Source organism: Lepisosteus platostomus, chromosome 23 (genome assembly GCF_059453375.1).
Source record: "Lepisosteus platostomus isolate fLepPlt1 chromosome 23, fLepPlt1.hap1, whole genome shotgun sequence".
NCBI lineage: Eukaryota > Metazoa > Chordata > Actinopteri > Semionotiformes > Lepisosteidae > Lepisosteus > Lepisosteus platostomus.
The window spans coordinates 16,138,645-16,162,582 of NC_142633.1; the positions used below are offsets into that span (position 1 = coordinate 16,138,645).

The 23,938-nt window shown below is 44.3% G+C and overlaps 2 protein-coding genes across 4 annotated transcripts in view; both read right to left on the minus strand.

The window, feature by feature from the left end:
• ube4b (ubiquitination factor E4B, UFD2 homolog (S. cerevisiae)) overlaps positions 1 to 8,478 on the minus strand; it is a 40,711-nt gene extending 32,233 nt beyond the window's left edge. For 2 of the 3 annotated variants that reach the window (XM_088616721.1, XM_088616720.1), the window contains exon 1: positions 8,169 to 8,478. In XM_088616721.1, coding sequence (XP_088472847.1) covers positions 8,169 to 8,192 — 24 coding nt within the window. In that variant the 5' untranslated portion in view covers positions 8,193 to 8,478. The remainder of the gene's footprint in view (positions 1 to 8,168) is intronic. The other variant, XM_088616722.1, reaches the window with a different exon arrangement.
• Positions 8,479 to 13,783: 5,305 nt separating this feature from the next.
• On the minus strand, positions 13,784 to 23,806 carry nmnat1 (nicotinamide nucleotide adenylyltransferase 1). Its single transcript, XM_088616742.1, has 8 exons — positions 23,685 to 23,806; positions 22,021 to 22,204; positions 21,048 to 21,181; positions 19,975 to 20,363; positions 17,192 to 17,513; positions 15,326 to 15,504; positions 14,589 to 14,690; positions 13,784 to 14,094 (listed from the first exon to the last, which is right to left on the minus strand). Exons 1-8 carry the CDS (start codon positions 23,800 to 23,802, stop codon positions 14,041 to 14,043), a joined length of 1,482 nt encoding a protein of 493 aa, XP_088472868.1. The 5' UTR covers positions 23,803 to 23,806; the 3' UTR covers positions 13,784 to 14,040.
• Between the last annotated feature and the right edge of the window lie 132 nt (positions 23,807 to 23,938).

The following is a 23,938-nucleotide window of genomic DNA, read 5'->3' on the forward strand; positions in this document are numbered from 1 at the left end:
TAGAAAACTCAGCCTTTTTTACTCAAACACCAACTACGATTTTGATTAAAAGAAATCACGGAAAATGAAACACTCACCCATCAACCACCACAGCCCGCCTATATTGGGAAGAGCAGTGTCATAAAAAAATCACCCAAGGAAACCATAAAAACTGAGCGCATTTTTATCTCAGGTTAACTGAGGACATTGCTTGGAGCTACAAAAGCACTAATCTAAAAATTTCTGTATCTTTCCTTGAGTAGCTGTTAATTTTTAGATATCATCATACTCTCGCAGCTTATATCCTAAAAAGATGAACCACCCTAGCAACAATTCAGCAATTTCTGTAGTATGCCCAGATGTAAAATACAGCCTCTTGGCTCAGCAGTGCTGGGGGTCTCGTCTGTCAAAGTACTGTTTAAAGCCTGTAGCACTCAGTATGTGGCATGATCTGAATGACATCCCTCTTTAATTCGTGATTCATTTAATGACATTGTTTTAAGAATTCTCTACCTAAAATAACGGGCCCCATCTCCCACTGATAACACAAGTCACAGTCCAGCCCAAAACCTCCAAATTCAATGCCATGCCCATACAGTACAGCACTGCACCCGGCCAGCACAATCAGCAGCAGCTCCAGAAAGGGAAAAAGGAGATCCAGTTTAACGCAATTTTATGCAGCAGAGTAAACCGACACAAAGACATTCAATCAGTTTTAATTGTGCCAACAAAACAAAGCACAGGCAGAGCTAACAGCCACTGATCCAGCTTATTGTATCAACAGATTAGATGACAAATTCCCTTTCTGGAGGGACTTTGAACCTCTCGTACTGCAGAAGACAGCCAGGGGGTTGAGAGAAGCCAGACGGAATAGTCAACTATAAGAGAAAAGGGGGCGGAGGCTGGCTTTGTTGTACAACGTCTTGGTCATTTTTTCATGAGAACAGCAGAGAATACCTGGCCTAGTGTTCACAGCACACTCGGAGAAGGAACAGGGGCTGCCAGCCATGAATGGAAGAAAGACAAAGGCAGAAAATCTAGAATCAGGACGCTGAAAAGAGCAGGTTGACGATAAGGGAAAAACAAGAGACCATATAAAGCAGATATAAAAACATGTATATTTGCAAAGTGCTTCCTAATCCTCATAGGGACAAAACTGCAATTTATAATAGCCTTATGAATAAGAAGTAGGCCTATATTTAATTAATCCCGCACTAGATACAGGAGAATAAGAGAACAAAGAAGTGCAGCCTTGAGGGAAGACATCCCCAGCTTCTATAGTCCTTGATGGCCCCTGTGCCCTCAGCATGCTCTGGAGCCTAGAATTTGCTCAAATCTTTGCAAGACTTTGCCTGTTTAAGGAAAAGCAAGTCTTTAAAGAGAGAGATTAAATCAGGAAATGAAGAATTACAAATTTATCAGATGCATATTCAATTTCTTACCGTTGTAAAATCTCAATACATTACTAGGCCCCAAGCTAAATGCATTCACCATTTGCAACCCTATGGGATAAAAATGTACACTGACCCCCTCATAGCTGGGTCTCAGGGGGATGCTAAGCTTTTGTTTCAGGAAAGAACTGAGCCGAAAAGTGGCCAAGATGGTTTGGCTTTGCCAAGATTCCTTGCAAAATGCCAGAACATGCCCCTTGCCTGCGATAAACAATCCTATAGACTTGTAAAATTAGAGTGCTATGGAGTTTGAGGGACACAGAGGATATCGCTAGGACAACAAAAAAAAGCACTTTACAGCAACACCCTGCCTGACTCTGCCAACTGAAGGCATTACAGAAGAGCACAGTGTGGACAGTGATGACATCAGCGCAGCGTCCCCTTATTCACTGCAGAAGCTCAAGGCACTTTCGGCAGAAAAGCCCAAATCCCCAGTCTTCACACCCTTCACTTTACCATTCTTTCCAAAGAAATACAATTACATGTGTAGCCCAGCATATAACTTTTAACTAGCAAAACAGAATTCTAATGATGAACTACTGTTCAGGCTTCATTGCAAACAAGGGCCTGTTCACTTTCCAGGGGACTCTTGCTGAAACAACTCTTCTTAAATTGGGGCCTTTGGTGAAAACAAAGCCCTCCAGTGAAGCCCAAGATCAAGATGCAAGACACTTGAGGACACTTGTCAACAACTGATCTATACTGTCACCGTGCAGAAGACAGAACAGTGGTGCCCTCGATGACCCACGGGCTGCAAAACTTCAGGTTTTCCAATGATTTCCATCCAGGAAGAATATCAGTCACGAAAATGTTTTTCTGTTGTCGTTCCCCTCTGAGTTTGTGAAACCGAAACCAATCATGTTTTACTCGCTACAGCTTATTAACTGTCCTATTAAAGCTATTTCAAAAACAAAAACAAAGCCACACAGTGCAGGCGGACTGTGGTGCCACTTCCTTGTCTTGTGCAATATGTCTGACTGCAAAAAGACAAGAGAGGAACAGAGGCCCTCATTGTAATTCACCTGGATCAGTGGAATTCACCAATTTCAGTTTCTGTCAATGCCGATGATTGCAAGAGGGCTAAATTAAGGAAACAGCTGGAATTGTTTCTAGACCTGAGAACCACAATGGCACGCAAATAAGACCACCACCTTCCCACCAATGTGTTTGCATTCTGATGGTTAACCACACTGCCAACCTCCAAGAGAAAACAAGAGCTGCTTCAGAATTGTGAATACGTCCACGGTGTGAAAGAGTCACGATGATATTGGTAACCTTTTTAGAGGACCAGCCAATCAAAAAATGAATGTTCTTGACTTGTCTAAACATTTAAGGACCAAGCACTTCTGTTCAAGCACTTTTTTTCCCCACTTATGACACAAACACAACCATCTAGTAGTGCAGGTTCAAGTCACCAGAACTAGTATTAGTATTATTACTTTGCAGAGCCTAAATTTTAATGTAAAGCAAGAGGCCTATTAAGGGAACTCGGATACAACAGCATCTAAGTCAAATCAATGACCTCAGGTTCATTATCAATGATCCGAGTTGATGGGGGATTAATGAGACTACAGAATCACTTTTAACATTAATCTAGTCTAAACACAAAATAAACTATTAAAAAAAAGTTGCTTCAAAACTGAACCTTGGAAAGGAATGCAGCCTAGCCAGACAGCAGCAAGAACTACACAAGGTTATTTATTTTTAAAAAATGGAATTTTGTGCATGTGTGAGTGAGATTAATTGGTGCAGTTCCTTGACACTGCAATTCCCCAGCCGAGTGCTGTTTGAAAGCCAGTTTACGATTTGAAACAGGTCTGTTTTTAGAAAAAACGCTCGAGGAGAACCGAGCTCTCGACAGCAGTTTTTTCTGTCGTTGTTTCCCCCCCTCCGTCTGTCTCTCCACCCCCCCCACCCCACGGCACGGCACAGCACAGCATGCAGCCCAGGCTGCAGAACAAAATCAGAAAAAGAACAAGAATCCAATCTTGATACTGAAAACTGACTGCCAGGAATTCTGCGTCTGAGAGCAAACACCAAGATCGTCCCAGAGAACGTACACTACCCAGGAAGGAGGCTGGCTTTTCGCTCATTAAAAATAAAAATAACAAGTCTGATCCTGTGGGTCTGTCTGACAATTATGGGGGAAAAAAAAACTGAAGGAACTGCAAATGTGACCAAGAGCTAAAAACGCCGCCAATGCCTTCTTTTCTCTCCAAGGCAAATGTACCGTCTTAAGCCTAATTATTAAAAACAAATGACAGACCGATAACATTTTAACAAAAACCACCTCGTTGGATTAATATAGAATTTCAATCCTAACAAAGGCAGCTGAAAATGGTCAAGAAAGGAGATCTGCTCCATCTTGCACAATAGGCTGTAGTGCTCAGGCCTGATGCGGGGCTCACCACCCCAGCTGGCCTGCTCATGCCAAAGGGATATTAGTAGACTGAGGCCAGGAAAGCTTTGCTGAGCCTCCTGATAGAAACGTGATGTACTCTAACTATGGCTGGATCCACGGTTTCCCCTCTGACCAGACACGGCAGTAATAACAATAATGATTTGATAAAGCGCCTTTCACATATACAGTCATATTAAAGGACTGGACAGTGTGAACATAAAAAACATAAGACAAAGCAGGAAATACCGAAGGCCAATGAACACAAATAAGTTTTTCGGCGAGGTTTAAAAGCACTGATGGAGAAGATTCCTTGAGTTGCTTGGTGGAGTGTTCCACAGCCTTGAAGCACAAAGCAAGACAGAATGCTCCTCGGCAAGGGACGGGTATGGAGCAGTGGTCTGCAGTCCTGGAGGGCTCTGCGTCTGCTGGTTTCGTCCCAGCTCAGCTCTTGCTAACCAGTGCTAATTCGTGCCTGGAACGGATCTGCGCGCTGGTTTATTCTACTCTTTTGAAGTTAGCAGGCAGTAAGCCTTTGAAAGCTTTAATTGTGAGGAACAGCACTCTGAATTCAACAGGGAGCCCCTACAGAACTGCTGTAAAGGGTGTAATCTTGCTCAAATGGCTACAGTCAAGTTAAGGCTTGAGCAACTCAGTTCCACACATACGGCAGCTACTGATGACAATCTGATGGGCTCTACCGAGTGGGCCAGTCCAGGGGGGGGTCTTCCCACGCCAAGCACTGCAGTCACACAGAAAAACTCCAGACCCGTGCGGATCTGCTCAGATGAAATCAGATCAAAACACAACTACAAACGACCTGCCAATCGCAAATTCCAAACAGCTCACTTCGCAGAGCTGCTTTCTCAGCTTGTCAGGGCTCATGGAATTTTGATGTGATCAAAGAGCTGGCGTGTTGGGGGAAATGGCGATTTAATTCTGGGCCATTCCGACTGTGCAGACGGAACAGTTCGGAAATCACCTGCTTGCCGGAGGAGAGGGTTTGCAACACACGGATGAAAACCCGTGTGAAAGAGTCGCAGCTCTTTTGTGCGGCGTGTGGGGAAGAGGCCACATTCTGAAGCTAATCGGGCTCTTCGCAGGACTCTCCTACCGTGTCACCAGCAGCGATCACTGTGATGCAATCCTCTATAAGACTATTGTACAGCCAACCAGGCAGGAGGAATAGCCCATCTGGGTTAGGTGCCACTGTGTCATTATGAAAAGGCTTACTCAGCTATATCAGAGAAAATGAATGGATTATATTTGCCTAGAAGAAATTAGGCAAATCTATAATTAAAACAGATTTTTATAGTGATCACTCTGCAACCGGACTTGGCAGAGCCTAATCGTCAAGATGTTCACACATTTGAAGGAGACGGGTTATTCATTTTAGTTCAAACTTTCCGAAAGGTGCTGTAGCCTTCCAATACTTTTATTGTGCTCAAATGTTCTTCTTTTAACACAGGAAAGACAACACGTTGACAACAATGATTACACGAAGGATTAACTACTATATATAGTAAAACCCTGAGCTTGCAAAATAAAAACATCAGCTGAGATTTGGTCTACTATATGTGGATGTATACTTTAAGGAAAACAGACCTCAGCAAGTGTAGCAATAAATAAATAAAATGACACCAGTGAGATGCCGATTAAAGGAAAGGAACTCTGACTCCAAGCCTGCTGCACACATTTTATTAATCTGAGCAGTAGGATGGAGCAGTTGCTGGACAACTAAACTGAAGATTCCCAGACATGTTTGCTGGGCTGAAACATTAGGTCAAATACAGTAACAAACAATAGCTATTTTCACAGCAGTCAAGTCTGCTATAATGATCTTCCAGACATATAGAAAAAAAACAGGGAAGAAACTAGTTAGAAGCAGACATGGCGTCTTTACAGCTCAGTGTTTCCCATAAGTAGTCCCATCATTGTGTCTCCTAAGTTTCAGGTCCAAGTGAAATGTGTATCTAAATTACTGAAACATTCCTTTAATCGATTATTTGATGTTAACCTTTCTTCACTTGCGTCTTACTTTTAGATATAATATCTTTTATGTGCATGACTTCCCAGAAATGTAATGAATTTGTCTCTGCTTCTGCTTGGTTAAAATTGCTGCTCTTCTATTTTTCTGATCAGGGCCTGATTATCACTTAATTTTTGTACAAAAGCAAACAGGAACAGCAGTGCATTATACAGTCCAAGGAATGTGTGTATCCACCACTTTGGTTCATTACCACCTGGTTATCAACCACCATTATAATGCTAATGAGAGAAGTTCTGAAACCCAGCATCTGGTACAGGGTTCATGCTAATTTCTATTCCTGTTCTACACCTCAAGAGCTGAAACTATCAAACTGAATGGGTTCAATTAAACATCCGGGATACTGAATTAGGAAAGAGTTCATCTGGAATGAAAACCAGGGGTCAGGGTACGTCAGGACCAGAACTACAAAATGCTGGTGTAAAAGATACCTGGAACTGAACTCAAACTGCAAACTGTAAGAAATTATAAGATCACTTTATTGGTCATATATAATTTATTGTATAAGGAATTTGTCTTTTCACATACCCCAACTAGCTCTCCATGAGACACACAGACAGGGAGAGAAGCTGGGGGTCAGAGCGCAGGGTCAGCCATTGTACGGCGCCCCTGGAGCAGTTGGGGTTAAGGGCCTTGCTCAGGGGCCCAACGGAGTAGGATTCCTCTGCCGGCCGCGGGACACGAAATGGCAAGCTTCCAGCCACAGGCGCAGATCCTTAAGCACAGAGCCACCCCAGCACCCCTACTTGAGAGGGGTCTGACATTATTCTCATTTGGCAGTGCTTAAGGGGGCAGCACAGGCCCCTCCCAAATCGGAGAGGGGCTCCAATTCGTTTTAAATTCCCTTGGGATGAATCGATCTGAAGATCTAAAAACAAGGGTCCATCTGTGAATCTAATCTGAAATGTGAGACTGGGAAACCATTTAGGCAGATGGCTCCACAAGCAAGCGATACAGAAACTCAGGGAGCAGAGCCTGGTGTGATTGCAAACTGGCTGTCAAGATTCCCAGAGCAGTTCTGCAATACCTGGAGGTGAATCGGAGGCCGTCAAGACCCGTGAGTCACCAATTGACTCGTGTTTTTAAAAAAAAAACAGTCGAGATCTTTCCGTGTGTTCAGGCATACATTTCCAGGCGCGAACACGTGTGTATATCTGCGCCTTACAATTTCTTACACACAGCAGATTACAGTAAGAAATAATGTATTTCAAATTACAGGGACTTCACTCTGTCCAAACACAAAACAGCGACTTCCAATGTTGTTTCGTTAAAAGGTATTTTCCCTTATCTTCACGTTCCTCTAAGTGCTAACAAGGGGGACATTCTGGTGACTAACAACACGCACTAATCAACTCCGTGTCCTCTTTCACTTTACAAAAAAAAGAGTTAAAAAGTTATTTTATCATTCATATTAACCACATCCTCTGAGATATTTCTTACTGGCATCAGTCTCCCATCAGTTCGGCGCGACAGCCCTGGGACTGTCCCTACACCAGTGAAAGAGCAGCTTTATTACAGCATCGAAGAAATCTCCGGCACGGAGATCTTCTCACTGTCGTTTCAAATGAAACAAGGCCTTTTAGTTTCTTCATACCTGGAGAGCCGGGATTTAAGACACAAAATAACGGCACGGCCTGTCTGAGCAAAAGCTGAGCTGCAACCAGACTCGTCAACGAAATACATGAAGATTAAGCGGTATTTTTAATATATGTCACGCACACTGTTTGTTCAGTTTGTCAGGGAAATGCAGGTACTAGTTAAGGTTTATTTTAAAAGACCTGGAATCTGCGCTGCTATCTAGCTGTACGGATAATAACGTAATGCTGTCCATTGTGTATCTTCTCCACGCTTTGTGCCACTAAAACGGACCAGTGATCTACATCATGCAAACACTATCTTCACATGTATTTCAATCATAACGGATCTGAAACTACAGATGAAATCAAAGAGGACCGAAGTGAAAAGATACAAAATCGGGAATACGAATATGAACGGGACCCTTCGCGTGTCCTTTGATGACAGACACGAACTCGGCAGACATATAAAATCAAAATGAGCGTGGTCTTAATTTCGGATTGGTGGGAACTTTTCTGTCGAGCACGACAATCCATCAACGAACTGGGGATTCGGAGAAGAGAGACGAAAGTAGGTAACTTAAATTTTAACATAAAACCCCAAACACAGGGAAAGCCAAGCTGAACTCTTTGCTCCAGTCATACATTAAATATCTAACTACTGTGCCATCTGTATATCCACAGTATTAATACAGATATAATAAATTACCCGTACTCACCTCATCGGCACTGAGTTCTTCCATCGCCTTTCTTTTAATTTTTAATTTCACTATCTGCCTCTCTTGCAATTTAAAATGATCAAAAGTGCATAGTCTTTAGACCGGCCGTAATGGGAAAAACAGCTCCAACGTCTTTCTCGTGGTGGGATATATCTGTGTATATATATATTAAAAAAAATAAATGAGTATAATTCGTTGGGTTTTTTTTAAAAAAATGCTTTTCAGGTCGATTTCTGTAAAGAATGAAACAAACACAAAGTATTATTCATCAAAACAACAACGCGGCCATTTTGGATCTGAAGTCACGTGACCGGGGTCTGGGACCTTGAGAGCTGGCAGGGTGGGGGGAGCCAATCAGAGGCCGACATCAGCGCGAGGTGCCACAGCAACAGAACGGGGAGAAAATTCGTCGTAGTGCCACCCTTTGGTTAAAGGCGGGACTTCAGCAGCCCTCTGTTTGCAGCGTTTGTGCGCGGCATGCAACGTACACTAGGTGCAGGCATTAGGCTTCAGCAGGGGTTTCTAGCTTGGAGGAACACCGACTGCTTGTATTCTGGAACCGTGCACAGCAGCGGCTACTTAAATTATGTGTAGGATCAGTACTTCTCGAAGCCCACCTGTGCAACTGGTGAGCTCCCTGTAACTATCCACCCTTCACACCCTTTGTTTAATTCCAAATGACTCCCCTCAGAACGCAGTTACAGGTTTCCCAGTTTAAAAGCAAACTGATTGAAGTTCTCATTTATACCCATGCCCATGACCTTGCTCAGCTGTTGTTTCTCTTGTTCGTCTATGTGCATTGTTTGTGTGCGTGTTTTCTTTATGTCTGCTGCTGTAAAACACGTTGCCCCTTGGGGACAGTGAAGACTGTCTCTCTCATTACACCCTGTTAGCACACTTGAGTCTGCCCTTTCCTCATGAGACCCTGCTTCTTGTTCTGTTTCTCCAAGGCCATGATCTTCAAGGTAACACTTTCAAATCCCATCCAAAAACCCACTTTTATGCTCTGGTATTTAATTCAGTTTAATTCATTTACCTGTCTGCAGTTTCTGCCTTTCTCTTGTTTAATTGGGAATCACCTTGAGATTGCCATGTGTCCTGAAAGATGCTATATAAAGTAAAGGAATGGGACGGTTTTGTACTCAACTGGGCCCATGTCTGGTGATAAGGCCCTGGCAGAATTGTGACATCATATTGCATTTGTCTGTCTTTTCTTTGCAAGCCTGCAGATTTAATAATTAAACTCTTTCCCCCAAAAAATTAAATTTGTATACAGACTGTGGACATGAAAAGCTACATGCTGTGCGTCATTAGGAAATATTGACAACATCCAATTAACATATACAGCATGTATGAAGCTCATAATCACGGTATATATGAATATTACCTAAGTCGTTCTGACCTTTTCGCAATGTTAGAAGGCTGGACTGTCGGAAGAGACTTCTAATTCTGCTTTAAAGTGTATTAAAGCCAAATATATATGAACATGAAACTTCCTAATTGTGTGTGGGGTGGTTTCTCACCAGACACACCTGCTGTGCAGAAGTATTGTTTTTGGTCACCAGCACCATGGCCCTTCTTATTGATCCACCTGTCTCTATGGCGACAAGAGCTGCAAACCAGCAGACCACTGTGATGGAATTACTGCTCCCGAAGCGAAGCCGAGGCCCAGGAACAGTGAGTGGAAAGGAAAACGCTTGTATTCAGGTTTGCATCGTTTGAACCTCACCGTAAACTGCCACTTGAAACAACATTTGCAGTGGCGGGGGTGGATAACAAACACACAAAAATCAAAAACAAAAGTCACAAAGCAACAGCTCCATTTTCTCAAACGGTGGGTTTGCACCCATCCATCCGTTTTATAACTGCTTTATAGAGCCTGTCCCGGGACGAACCTCAAGACGGGACGCCAGTCCATCCCAGGGCACCTAGGACTCGCACACACTCACTCCAGGGCCAATGAACCCACCAGCACGTCTTTGGACTGTGGGAGGAAACCCATGTGAATATTAGGAGGACATACGAACTCCACACAGGCAGCACCCCAGGAAATAAACCCAGGGCCCCAGCACGGCAAGGCAGCAAAGCTAACTGCTGTGCTGCCCCTCCATACACTACATATGTATGAAAATATTTATTTATGGATATAAGTCAGTTGAGGTTTTGACTCCTCAAGGCAACAGCTAAAGGCAACACCTATCTGTGGGTGGTGGCAAAGACAAGACACAGTGTACGAGTGAATTGAACCTCCCGAAATAAACAGGTGCAATCTGCAGAGAAAACCGGGTTTTGATCTTTGTGCCGAATGCTTAGTTCCTGAACAGATATCCCCTGTCCGTACCCAGAGCTCCAGGCCCTGGGAGCGCACTGTGTCACACAGGTGTCGATGGTGTCGATGCTTCCAGCACTGAGCTCTTCAGCCCAGCCTCCCTCTCCCAGAGTGTCACTCCGTCTGCCTGACGAGGTTGGGTCTCCATGACCGGACTGGCAGGGGTTAGGGGCAGCAGCTCCGGGAAACAGCTTGACGCCCTCTTTCAGCACAGGTGTCAGTCGGAGGAAGATAATCCGAATAGTTTTTTCATGGCATATTGCGCTGTGGTATGTCGCGGCAGGTCATGGTATATCACGATGTGTCACGGCGTGTTGCGATACATCACATCATTACTGTGGGTCATGATATCACAAAATGTAGAAGTATGTCACAACATATCACAATGTTGCTATGTATCCCAATGTGCAGCAGTGTCTTCTGTTCACTTACACCAATCTCTCAGATCAGCTCAGTTTCATATAACATCAGCTGAAGTGTGTCCTTAACCTTTTACAAGTCCACGATATTACTGGGCACAAACGACTTAAGTTGTAGTGGATCTAGCACAGATAAATTCATAATCACAATAGTATTAGGCCAAAGAAGAAGACAATGTATAAAAACTACAGCCTTGAAAAGGGCCCTGCTTTGGAACAGATACAAAAATGAGCACTGTTAGCGTGGAGTAGTAAGATCACAAATGGGCAAGTAGAATTGGGCACATCTGTAACAGGACGTCCTGCCCTGGTCATCCAGAACACTCATATTTCTATCACAGGCATTGAGGTTCTGCAGGGAAAACTGGGCAACGCCATTATTTTAGGGGTTCTCATTTTCACTTGGCAAGGATCCACAAATGCTTACGTGTCCAACTAAAATATTTAAACATTAAAATTGGTTATTAAACTAAGCTAAAAGTATTACCTTGATTTTTTTGCTCCAGGTTTTTTCAACACTGATGTATGAATAGTACCTAAAAATATCCCCTACGATTCCTCCGAGACAGCGTGTCTGCAGTCAGGCAGAGGGGAGGGTGCCAGGGGCAGCCAAAGCAAATGCAGCATTTTCCAAAGGTTTGCACAAGAGCCGCTTCGAGGAGAGAGAAAAAGTACCAGAGCAGTAAAGTCACACTCTGCAGGGGCAATAAGCAGTAACTCGACAGGAGTGAAGGAGCCTCAGTCTTATGAAGGAAAAGGCTGTAGTGATATCATTTTGCAAGACCTACTGCAAAGTTAAGAGTGAATAAGAATTATGAAACAGGTTTCTGGCTGGTTCAGAGGATTTGTTTTAATCTTGACTGCCCCTTTGACACATGCCAGTGCTCCAACTCTCTAAAACAGCAGCATCGCTGCCTTTCACAAGGCAATCACAGCCAGCCCAAGAGCCAAACCATAAGGTGAAACTAACGCGAGTGTCCTGTTGGAAGTTAAGATAACAGCTTTCTGCTGGTCAGCTTTCTGGGGGGCAACAAAAAATCCCCCCCAAGACAAAGGCTCCATCTCCTCCGCCCTTTTAATCAAAACTCCAGCACCTGGCTTGTTTGAACTGTACTGTATACCAGACTGTGCAGTCTTGAAACACACTGCTGCACAGACAGCGACCAGAGGTGTCATTCTAGGGGCCTGATACATCATGCTATCAATCCATTCCCAAGCCCTTAAACAAGCAGTCTGCAGCTCCAGTCCTGCAGAGCCACGGTGTCCTCTGACTTCTGTTTCATCTCAGCTCATAATGACTTAACGGGATCAATCAGTTGCTTAATTACGAGAAGCTTGTGGTTTCCAGATCTCCACTCATTGAGCATTTAAAACCTGCGGGACTGCGGGGTGACCGGCCTGGGGCTCCCAGTCCTGATCCTGGAGCAGCACTGTGGCTGCTGTTTCCACGTTCTACATCTCCAGTGGTAATGTGTGACTTCATCCGTCTGCTTGTTTGTTTCCACCAGCATCAGCACACAGCCATCAACTGTCTTATAGCTGTTTAAGACAAACAGATCACAGCTGGGACTAAACAGCTCTTACAAGCTGATCAATTCATGAACAGACACAGCTGGGAGTGACACTATACTATCAGACTTCCCCACTAGGAGCCTTTTTCCTTCTGCGGAGGTCCAGGTTTTTGGAAGCTGGAATGGGATTGCAACCAAGTACAAATCTTTTTGCTCCTTTTAAGAGCAGAAAACAAATTACAAATAATTTTTTTTTTTAATCAATCCGCTTTCGATTTACAACTCGGCTGGAGCAAAAACTAAAACTCAGTGTTCCTCCCTGACCAGGGATGGGACCTCTGCCACATGTCCCACATGTACAATCATCAATGTAGAAAATAAAGCAGAACACTTACACATGCAGAAAACATAAATAAATTAAAGGTATATACACATTTTCTTTAATCACATGAAACCATCTTCTTCCTTGTGACTTATCTACAGAAAAAGAGAGACATTTTAGCAGATGCTAAAGATCAATAAACAACGTTTCCCGTGTTTTTTGGCTGTTCTCACAAGTCCTTTCCAACGTGGGGGCTAACTTCTGTCTTTGACCTGCTGCAGAATTAAACATCTTTCCCTCTGCCCTCCCCCCCCCATCAGATTTAAAATTCCCCCAGAAATGCAGATGTGCTGTTGGCATGTGAAGCGTGAAAGCTGTAGTAAGATTAAAAAAAGAGTAAGTACCTTAAACACAAGAGCAGCGATCACATCTGAGATGCAGAACAGTGCCCTCTAGTAGTGGTCAGTGCATGTCCAACACCAGGGTGTTTCTTTTCAAAAGGCTTGATTCCATCCATCAATGGCGGCTGGTTTTCACCTCATAATTAGTGAAGTTCTTATCCCCCCCCCCCCCTGTTATTGGACATGATATTCTGTTACAAAGCACTGCTCGTTTTTGCAAACAGGTAAGTTTTTACTCATGAAACTTTTTGTTTTAAGCACTCATGTTTTGATTAAAATATTCAGTTTGTGAACGGCAGCAATGGGGGCCTGGGTTCAGTTCCAGACATGGGGTGCTGTCTGTGTGGAGTCTGTATGTTCTCCCCCTGTTCACATAGGTTTCTTCCCACAGCCCTTCTGGAAAGGGGTTCTATACGTTATGTATTTGTGTAACACCGGCTTATTTTCAAATGGATCTGGACGCCAGGGCCACCAGCACTTGCAAACTATTTTAAATGATAAATAAAGTGATTTTCAAAAATAAAATCTTAATAAATTTAAATAACGTTGAGGGCACCAGGGACACGAAATGCCAAGATTCAGTTTGAAGGGAGAAAAGCTTCTTTTCAGATAAAAGACAGCTGCTCAAGAACATCAGTTGGCCAACACTTTACTGGCAGCTCTTGTCAGAAACAGAACGCTGCTGTAACTTGGTGCATTGACAAAAAGACTAAAATTCAAATAAAATTGGAAATAAAAGCAAAACATTTAAACGAAATAATGTGAGAATTTAACATACTTGAAACAAAAACACAGAAAAGACTGCAGTGGAGTCTAAGGCTTATAGTCAAGCTGTATGATGGTTATGCTGAAATGCTTTCAACCTGCAAATCTATATTTCTGAATGATCATCAGGTAGCCTTTTTGTACACTTGTTTGCAAATCTGATCTTCACAGCACAGCTCCTAGGAAAGAGAGAGGGAGAAATTACTCAAACAGCACTTCTACCTGACAGCAGGAAGCTGAGACAGAAAAGCGATAAATTTGCAACTGCCAATTGTTGTCCAACTGTTTTCTGCTGCAAACAATCCAAAAGTGGCATAATAATTCATAATAACTGTTTCATATAGCACCTTTATATAGCAGCTTCTCATTGCACTATACAGTAAGAATAAAAGGAGAGGAGATAACAAAGCACAATTAAAAGCAAGCCATACAGAGTCTTATAGGCGAGTGTGAGGATTTTGAAGTCAACACAAAAATCTGACTGGAAGCCAGTGCAAAGTCTCCAGTACAGGAGTAATGTGATCACTTGCACAAGATCTGGTCAGGATTCTGGCTGCTGAATTCCAGACATACTGCATTTTTTTCAGAGTGGAATTATATACCCCCGAGAGTATGGTGTTACAGCAGTCAATTCTAGAGAAGATGAATGTGTTGAGCCGAGCCCTGGCCTTACCAAGTGGAGCTCGTCACCCTCGATCCAGTGAGTCCACCCACGGTTCTTCTTCTCTCCCTTCTGCACACACACCAGCCGGTCGTTGTCCCAGGTCACCAGAGACTGGGGAGGATACAGGCTGAGGTTTCATCTCCATAGTAACAAGACCATCACTCTACATCTAAGCTATGATTGTGAGTCTCTGGAAGGCTGGAGTTGGCTGGCCTTGCTGAGACCAAAACAGAGGAATAAACTACACAGGACTGGTGCTGCATCACCTGAGCTTATTACATTAACTGCTGAATGTAATACATCTTAATTAATTGAGGGTACAAACCAAAGACAGCTGAATGCTTCCTTTGGGGTATGAGGGACTAGTCTGTGCTATTAGCTGCTTAATAGAATTTCTTTATATGCCTAATGGCAAAAAATGACCTAAGTTTTCAGCTATTAATGAGTTAATGAATTCAAAAACTAAATACTGCAGGACTTTGGCCATCCAGGAACAGCTGACAATCAAATGTTTAAACACTGGGTGACTCACATAGGCTACAGCTCTCCTGTACAGAAAAATCTGTGCTGGAGGAATTTAGGGGGCATTGTTGAACTACACCATTGCATTTGTTTTTAAATTTCCCTTAAATCCTGTCCAGAGCACATTTTGATGAGCTGTGTATTATTCATGCCTTGTTGACTTCCATGTCTTAATACTTAATTCAATCAATAAGGACTTAATTCGATTCATGCCGCCTTCCCACCCTGCACTTCCTGTCGTCCAGGCCTTTGGTGTGCTCCTCAAACTCTTCCCCCACAGTGAACGACGAGCTGTAGTTCCTGAACGTGCTGAGGGTTTTGATGGTGAAGTGGTCCCCATTTTGCTCAATGACCTTCTGTGGTTTCAGCAAGCTGGCTATCTTCCGCGTTGCAAAATCAATTCCTGTGTTGAGACATCAGTCGCCCAGTTAAGACTCCACAGTGAAACAATGACATGATTCCGAAAGAGGTTAGTTTTCATATGCATCGTGTGAAAGGGTCAGAATTAAGTTTGAACTTTTAGAAGGTTCTCCACCTCTCCACTGTGAACAGCTATGACTCCCATCAGAGAAGGAACTACTACAATTACAGCACTGAGAAGCCACTCAGAGACACTTACAGGCTGATAAAGCTCGTCAGGTTGGCAAATTATCTGATGCAACGTTGGCTTTTCCAGTTAATCCTGGTTGACTCCCACACCAGCTGGAAGAGGAAGCAGTGCCCGGCTATCTCCTGAACAGCCTGCATGATCTGAACCAGGCCAGCGCCCCGAGAGGGCTCTGCTCTGCTCCCTGCGGTTCTGGGGTTCCCTGCTGCGTCAGAAGCTGGACCTGCTATAATCGGGTCCAACGTGGCCTGTATGTGTTCGCATGGTGGGGGCTGTGTTATAGCCGTGGGGTGTCCAGGAGCCTTGCAGCCCAGCAGGTCTGAATCGCCTATGGAGCATCGGTTCTGTTACAAGGAGCTGCTTAGTGCGACCCAAGACCTCTGAGGCACAGGAGGGAGGAAGACAATATCCCAGTAAACAAAGAAGGAGCAGGCGGGAGACAGGCCGCGCCCATGGCTGGGATTAAGCGGGTTTTAATTGAGGTCAGCGGAGTCTGAGGCCTTGGCAACTACGTTACTACGGAGAACATGGATAAGGTGAGCCAAAAAAATACTTTTTACTAAACTAGCAAAAAGTTAACATTTTCTAAAAAGTGCTCATGTGCACTGTCCTACATCCAGCTGTTTCTCATAGATGCTCAGAGGATCTTATGTGATTGGAGGATAACTTTATTATTATAAATATTAATAATTATCCTAAACAGCTTTAATAGAACACAAGAGCTTTGAACAAGTGATCCAGCTTCTATAGGAAACTTTAAACAGTGAGTGCACGAGGTCTCTAGCTCTGTAACTCCAGCTCACAGTGTTTTAGATTAGAAGAATTTATGGAGATTACATTTAGAGTTTTATAAATGTACATTTAAGATTTTAAAACCGTGGCCACATCCGTTTAAGAAACGGAACGCCACAATTAACTGAAGGAAATGTAGCTTGTGCAAACCTTTGGATAGACTTGAGCAGTTTCCTGCAAAGGCGAGATTTACAGTAAAGGTGGTCTCGCCTACAGTGATTCACGCGTGACGAAGTTACACCGTGTTCACGTTCAGAAAGCGCATCAATGCTCCGTAGAAAACTGCTATTTTCCTTCTTCCTCGGTTCACTCTTGTTCTCCGCGTTTCCCGAAAATAGCTGACTGACTGCCAGGAGGAGATCGTGGGCGAGAGGTTCGGCTGGGAGCTAGGCCCGGGAGCGGACAAGGACCGTGTTGCAAACCGGGAATCACGGATTGCTTGAGCCGTTGCCCTGTCCCCTGAGACACTATACACGGGTGGTGACCACTTTAAAAAAAGAATAACACCCAAAGCAATTCGTGGACTTTAAAAAAAAAGTCCTTTTAGTTTAAAAGTTTAAATTTACTTTAAAAAAAACTGTTCAGACTAAAGAAAGTTTCTTGCCTAAGTGAGAAGCACGCAAGACACGCTCCGTCCCCCTTTGCATGGATTTTAAATTGCTGCCGTCGCTCGGCAGAAGACCCAACTCACCGAGCGCCGCCATGTACTTGTCTAAGTTGACGTTGCTGGTCATGTCCCATGTGCCGCTGTAGTCCGCCGGCATGGTGGTCCGGGAGCGAGCGGGGAGACGGTGCGGAGGGGCGGCAGGCAGAGCACGAAGTGAGCCGGTCCCGACCCGCAGCTCGGGTCGTGCGGCTGCCAGCCGTGACGCGCCCGGCGTTTGGAAATCTGGGGGAAGAGGATATCGGCTCAAGGTCAGAGTGGGGAGCAAGCGTGCCCACTGACCACACACTGTGGCGACCTTTAACACAGACTGGGCTTCCCAGTAGGTAAGAGGTGGGGCAGGAACATTGTTTCACAAAGCCACGTCGCACTCCGATTCCTGTTACCCTGTAACGTTTAAATAGTAACCACTTGACCCAGAATGTAGCAGATTGTAACCATTGCATTTTATTACACTTTCCGATTTTGAATTCCATCCTGTAGCACCAGTAATTGTTTCATGTGAACTTGTTTGTACATAGCAGCAGCATTTGTGTATAGGATATCTACATGGGTTTTATTGTGAAGACCATATAAAAGCCAGGAAATAAAAACAATATTTAACATGCATGCTGAAGGAGTGGTAAAGAATTAATCAATCAATCAAATATTCCATAAACTGTGCAGACAGTGTTCTAAAGGCTCGTTAAAAACAATGAACTGAAGACCTAACAGACTCAATTTTACTATTATTAAGCTTTATACGTCTCGATGGTATTTAAAGAGCAGCCAGTTCTGGACATTTGATCAATGTTACGGCTGTTTAATTGCATTTAATTTTCGACTAAAGGAATAGGTGGATTAAGAATGCATTCTCATTTATGTGGGACCTGTTTACAATGCAAGACAATTTACTGGAGATTTCCAAGTGAAGTATCTCTCTCAAGTGTACGACAGTTTTTTATTTTTTTTAACGGGACACAACTCAAATTCTGTAAGAATACCACAGGTCCGACGTGAGATTTTAGTTCTTAATAACCAAAGGGTTCCAGCAAAATACATTTGAGCTATATCCATATCCATGACCTGTTTTTGCACGTTTATCAGCTCACGGTTAGTAAATTGATCTCGCTCTCACGTCTGCGTTTTACAACTAAAACTTGAAAAAGCTTTGCGAATTTTAAAATGTAGACGTTAGGAGAGACCGTGATGAAGTGCTGCCCCCTGCTGTTCAGCGCATGTAGGACACCCAGGGTTTCCCTATTCAAATCGCTCCGAAGTCTCGCAGAAATCTCTATTTTTTAAAAAATGGTCTGTAATAATTTGGAATTTAGGTCATGCTTTTATTCCTCATTTCCATTTTATTTCATTCTCGTGCTCTGGGATGAGAAGTAGGAGAATAAAAAATTTGAAACAAGGGTGCAAAACACTAGATCTTGTGCCAAATGAAATCGCTAATTGTCAAGCCAAGGGGCAGGTTTGCAAAATGCAAAGTTTCCAGCTCTTGAAAATCTGGAGGTCACCTTTTAATAATCAGATTTCATTAACAAAGTACACCCCCCCACCCCCAGCTAGAACAATAACATTTTTAATGGAAAAAAAACTTGCAAATATTCCAATCAAGCAACTTGTTAATTGAGGTCTTAATTGGACTAATTAAGTGGACTGGAATGAAACCCAGAGCTGCACCATGTTTTAAACAGAAGCGTGAGGCAAGTGAAAATGCATTTTATTTTTTTCTGATGGGGATGGAGCATAAACATCAATTATTAAATTGTTGGATTAAATAAAACAATTGCATAAAAAATCCCAAATTTTTCATCCAGCATTTGTAGAAATCTCACTCTGCCGCACGGACAGAAGTTCACATTGTTGGGTGGAATTTAAAAACAATCAACACCTTTTCATTACTTTCACCTATACTGTAGAAAATATTTATTTCTATCTTCTTATTCCAAATCTAAAATAAAAGCTGTGCCAAAACAGAAGAGCAGAAACACATTCAGACTCAGCCACTGTCCAGTAGAGATTAATGATTTGAAAATACAAGCCTGTATGAGAAGAAGGACCTGTTATATTATAAAGAAATGTTTCTACTTTGTGCTTATTTATGAGACTGTTATGTCTTTCCTGACCTGTTCACATTTATTTGGTAACAGTGGTTTAATTGGCAGGATATTCTGGAATAAAAACAGGATTTCCACCAACAAAAAAGGACATTATTTTTCTCAGTATATTACTGGAAAATTTCAATCTCTTACACAAAGCTTGAAGCGTAAAAGCAAAATGTGCGACACCCTCTCCCTGTTGCAGAATTTGAACTCCCCTCTGTCGCATCAGCTCTTCCTCTCAGTCTGGGGTCTCTCCACTCGGACGCAGGGGGCTGGGAGCCGCGTGCCTTCGAAGTGCACCATCGAAACCAGTCACGTCCATTAACCCAGCTCCCACGCTAATCCTACCACCTGCACTACAACCCAAAGACCAGAACAGGCACAGAGGAGAGGATGGCTATTCAACTCATCATCCTCGTCTGATTCTCCGTCTCTACACTCCCACAGCCTGTTATACTGGGGGGGGGGGGGGGGGAATATCCTTCCAAATATGAAATGTGATATCCCAGCCCATGGACCAGGACACTTCCCCGGATCAGCAGCCCAGTGAGTCTGCAGCGAGGCTGGTAGACAGCAGCTCTGGCACGGTAGATTCCATTAAAGTGTATATGAACTCTTTCAAGTTTCTCTTTGCGGTGACCGCACAGCCATAGTGGCGGCCCGGCTGGAGAGGGACTCCCCGCCGGGCCGCCGGCAGCGCCCTCGGGCCCGAGCGCTCTAGTCCTTCGTGTATCTCTGCAAGGGCGCCAGGACGACGCTGGCGTTCTTCTCCTCGCTCTGCGGGCTGTACAGAGCGTGGCTCTGGATGTACTCGCCCACGGGCCGGGGCACCAGGTACCTCACGCTCTGCCCCCTGCGCAGCGCCCGCCTGATCTTGGTGGCGGAGATCTCGTTGGTTATCCACTCCTTGACGATGTGGATGTGGCGCCGGTGCTCCCACAGGAGGTCGGACTGGTAGACGAAGCTCTCCGCGTCGCTGCCGGCCCGCGTGACGCAGACCACGCCGAACTCGCCCACGATCTCCGCGATGTCCTCCTGCTTCCAGAGGTTGGGAACGCCGAAGGACTCGAGCACATCCGCCCCACACAGGAGCTTCAGCTGTGGGACATCTGGAAAAAAACAAGACTTTCAGAAAGAAACCCAAGGGCCAGCGGCCCTGAAAGGACCACGTTTCCTGTTTATTTTCAAGCAAGAGACACAAATAGCAAGTTAATGTCTAATGTGTGGTTGTATTTTTAAAAATGATAGCGATGCAGTAGTTATATAACATTATTCATCAAAAACTCCCATATATAGAGATCATTCCCATTCTATTTTAGCTTTTAAAGTTTTCAAATTTTAATATTAAAAAAAATGTTTTTTTTTCCTGTTCTGTGACATTGTTGTATATGTATTTACTGCATTTTAATTTGGATTAGCATCTTTTTATTTTCAGTGCCTGTAATGTTTTTATTTGTACAGGTTTCAAGGTGCACACTGGAACTGGCAAAAGGCGCTCTATAAAACTGATTGATTCAAAAAAATGAAATTAATGCTGCAAAAAGTGACAGTGTGGTTTGCAAGCTAGGTTTAAATGTCTATATTTCAACTTATATTTCTTGTAACTATTGTTTGTTCTCAAGAAATGCAGGGGACCCTGTTGACTCCTTGAGGCTCAGACTGTGGCATTCCTGAAAGATTTTCCATGCCTTATGTCCCACAAGTGCTCCACTCCTGTAAATGCAACATGTACTGCAATTCCTTGGTTGTTTTTTGACGCTCAGGAGATTTCCCTAATTCCCTGCCCACATTACCTCTGCTGGAACAGCGTATCTGCTGCACCGTCGTATCTCTCTGCGACGTGTTGCGCTTTCTCTTCTTCACAACTTTCGCTCTGTCCACCTCGTCCTTGTGCTGCCCCACTGTCAGCAGCTCTTCATGGTGATGCCTGCGAGACGGTCAAAGAGCACATCCGAGAGGAAGCCTGTGCGGGTGGGGCGCCATCTTGGCTCACACCAAGGCCTGGCCTTGAGCCAAGATGGCTGCCCAGTGTCACGTGATTGGAAGCAGGTGCTGAACTAGAGCTACCCGGGATTAATGAGTATGGAGCAATCGGAATGAGTGGCATTAGCCACACCCCTAGAAGAAATGAGGACAGTCTAGAGAGTCCATCTGCTCCCAGCTGTATAGGAGGAGGACCTCCTGGTTTCTGATGGAAGAGGGGATGGACACCCTACTCTGAACACACACTAACAGAGAGAAGAGTGCCATATTCCCACATCAGTCCCTGCAAAGGGTCTCCGATGCTAGGAATGCCAGACTGGGAGACCCAGGAGCTGGCTGAAGTCCGCACATAGAATCAACATGGGTTGTAGGAGTGTATGAAATAGACTGTTGCCTTGTCAGTAACTCCAGCATTTGTTCAGGCTATTCCCAGAGAAAACAACCCACTGCAGAGCAATCGGAGACATTTCAGATTTGACTGACTTTTCAGGCTTTCCAGCTACAAGGCATTGAATACCTGCATTACCCTATGTGGAATAAATGTGCACCCATGTGTAGTTTTAATGTAAAAAGTATGCAGTTTTCCTGTTTCACTGGCATAATTTTGCACCTGCAGCGTGCAAACTTGAATCATGGTTCAATCTGCCAAGCAATAATTTTTTTTCTTGCCTCCCCTCTTCTGCTGTTATCTCAGGTTGCTCGAGGCAGGTTGTGACAGCAAAGCGAAGTTAGGACAGGGCCTGCCAGCCAGGGAGAGGAGAAAAGCGAAGATCCTTGAATTACCGGAGAACCTTAGCCGTCTCCACCCACTCCGTCTGCTCGCTCTCCCAGGGATCAACCTCCACCCAATCAGAGCCCTCCACAGCCAGGGTGGCCATGGCAACGCGGTGCTGGGCCTCGATGAGGCCTTTCTTCTTGTAACCATCGCCGACCGGAGAAATGATGCCTTTGACAACTTTGTAATTCCCTGAAACAATCAATAACTCCATCAGTAAACACAAATTAAACACAGAAAAGCCAGACAGTTTTATCCCAAGACATTTTCCCAAGAGCTTCTTCCAATCTGGGCTCACGGAGGAGCCACAGCTTATCCCTGCAAGCAACCGGGCAAGTCAGGCCACACCCAGCCACTCACTCGCAGGGCAGACTCAGACACAAACACAAACACGCACACACTCACACCGAGATGCCAAACAACCTAGCAGAACGTTTTTGGTCAAGTGGGGAGGAAAGCTGAGCAAATCAGAGCAAACTCCTGTGATCATGGGGAGAACACGCAAACTCCACATGGACAGCACCCCAGAACTGGAACCCTGGTCCCCGTGCTGTCAGGCAGCAGTGCTAACCCCTGCACCACAGTGCTGCTCCAGACAGTTTTATATGAGTCCCATTTTGTGGCCTGTGCTTCTGGGATAGTCTCCCAGATTACTGGGACCTCAGTGATAAATAAACGGCTTAATGATAATGGAGGGATAAGAAAGATTAGGAAGATAAAGATCTAATAACAAGAACATTCCATTTAGCCTGTCAGTGCTTGTCATGTTTCCACACACTACAGCGATTCTATCTTCGCATTAAAGTGAGACAGAAAAGCTCCGAATAACTCCTCTTTTACAACATGCCCATTGATCCATTCTGTGAAGGAATGACTCGGAGAGAAACGTGACTTTGTTTTTCTAGTAATGGTGTAAAATCCATGTCCTGCTCACCAAACGGAACTTGAAAACGCATTAGGACATTTCCTCATTTCACCCCCGTTTGCTTTAGCGGTTTCCTCCCACAGGGCAAAGACACGCTGGTGGGTTACCTGGCTTCTGGGAAAACTGGCCCTGTGAGAGAGTGTGTCTGTGTGTACCCTGAGATGGACCGCTGTCCTGTCCAGGGTGTACCCTGCCTTGGGCCCACTGCTTGCTGGGATAGGCTCCAGCTCCCCTGCAACCCTAAACTGGATTAAGTGGTGAGAAAATGGATAGATGGAGGATGCATTTTGTGCATGAATCAATGCATCACATGTGATGCGACTGTGAAATACATTTTCAGACTCCCTGAACACGGTTGAAAAACAGTTTGAGCAAGGCTGGCACCTCCAGACAGTGCCGAACGTCTGTTCCTGAACACAACTGCGTCCAGTTGAGAAGCGGGCAGTCAGTACATCCGGCTCGTTGGGCTTCTAAGAGGTGGGTGGCCTGAGGGGGCCTTTTAGACATTTTTTTAAATAAGCCTTTTCACAAGCAGGAAAGCTTGTTGCAGATATCCATAACCTTTTGCATAAAAATGTGATTCTTGTTCCTATTTTGAAATGTACTTCCCCTTAGTTTCCCCTTGTGTTCTCTGGATCATGTTTCACGACTCGGTTGTCTGATTTCTGCAGAACTACTGCGAGCTGGTGTTCCTGACGCACTGGGTATATTCTGTCCCTGCAGGGTGTAAAGCGCTAAGGCACGTACCAGTCTCGTGTAAGTAATCCCTCGCCAGCTCGAACATGCGCAGGTGCATGTTAGTGATGGGATTGAAGGATCCGCAGGCCAGCAAGACCACTGGGGTTCTTCCCTCGTTCTGCTCCATGGCACTGCGGCAGACGACAAGACAGAAAAGCCAGAACGTAAAAAAAAAAGAAGTTTTACCTGGGCTAAATAACAAGATGGACAACAGTTCAGCATGTTTCCCCTCTTTGTACTATAAGTAAAAGTTAAAACACATT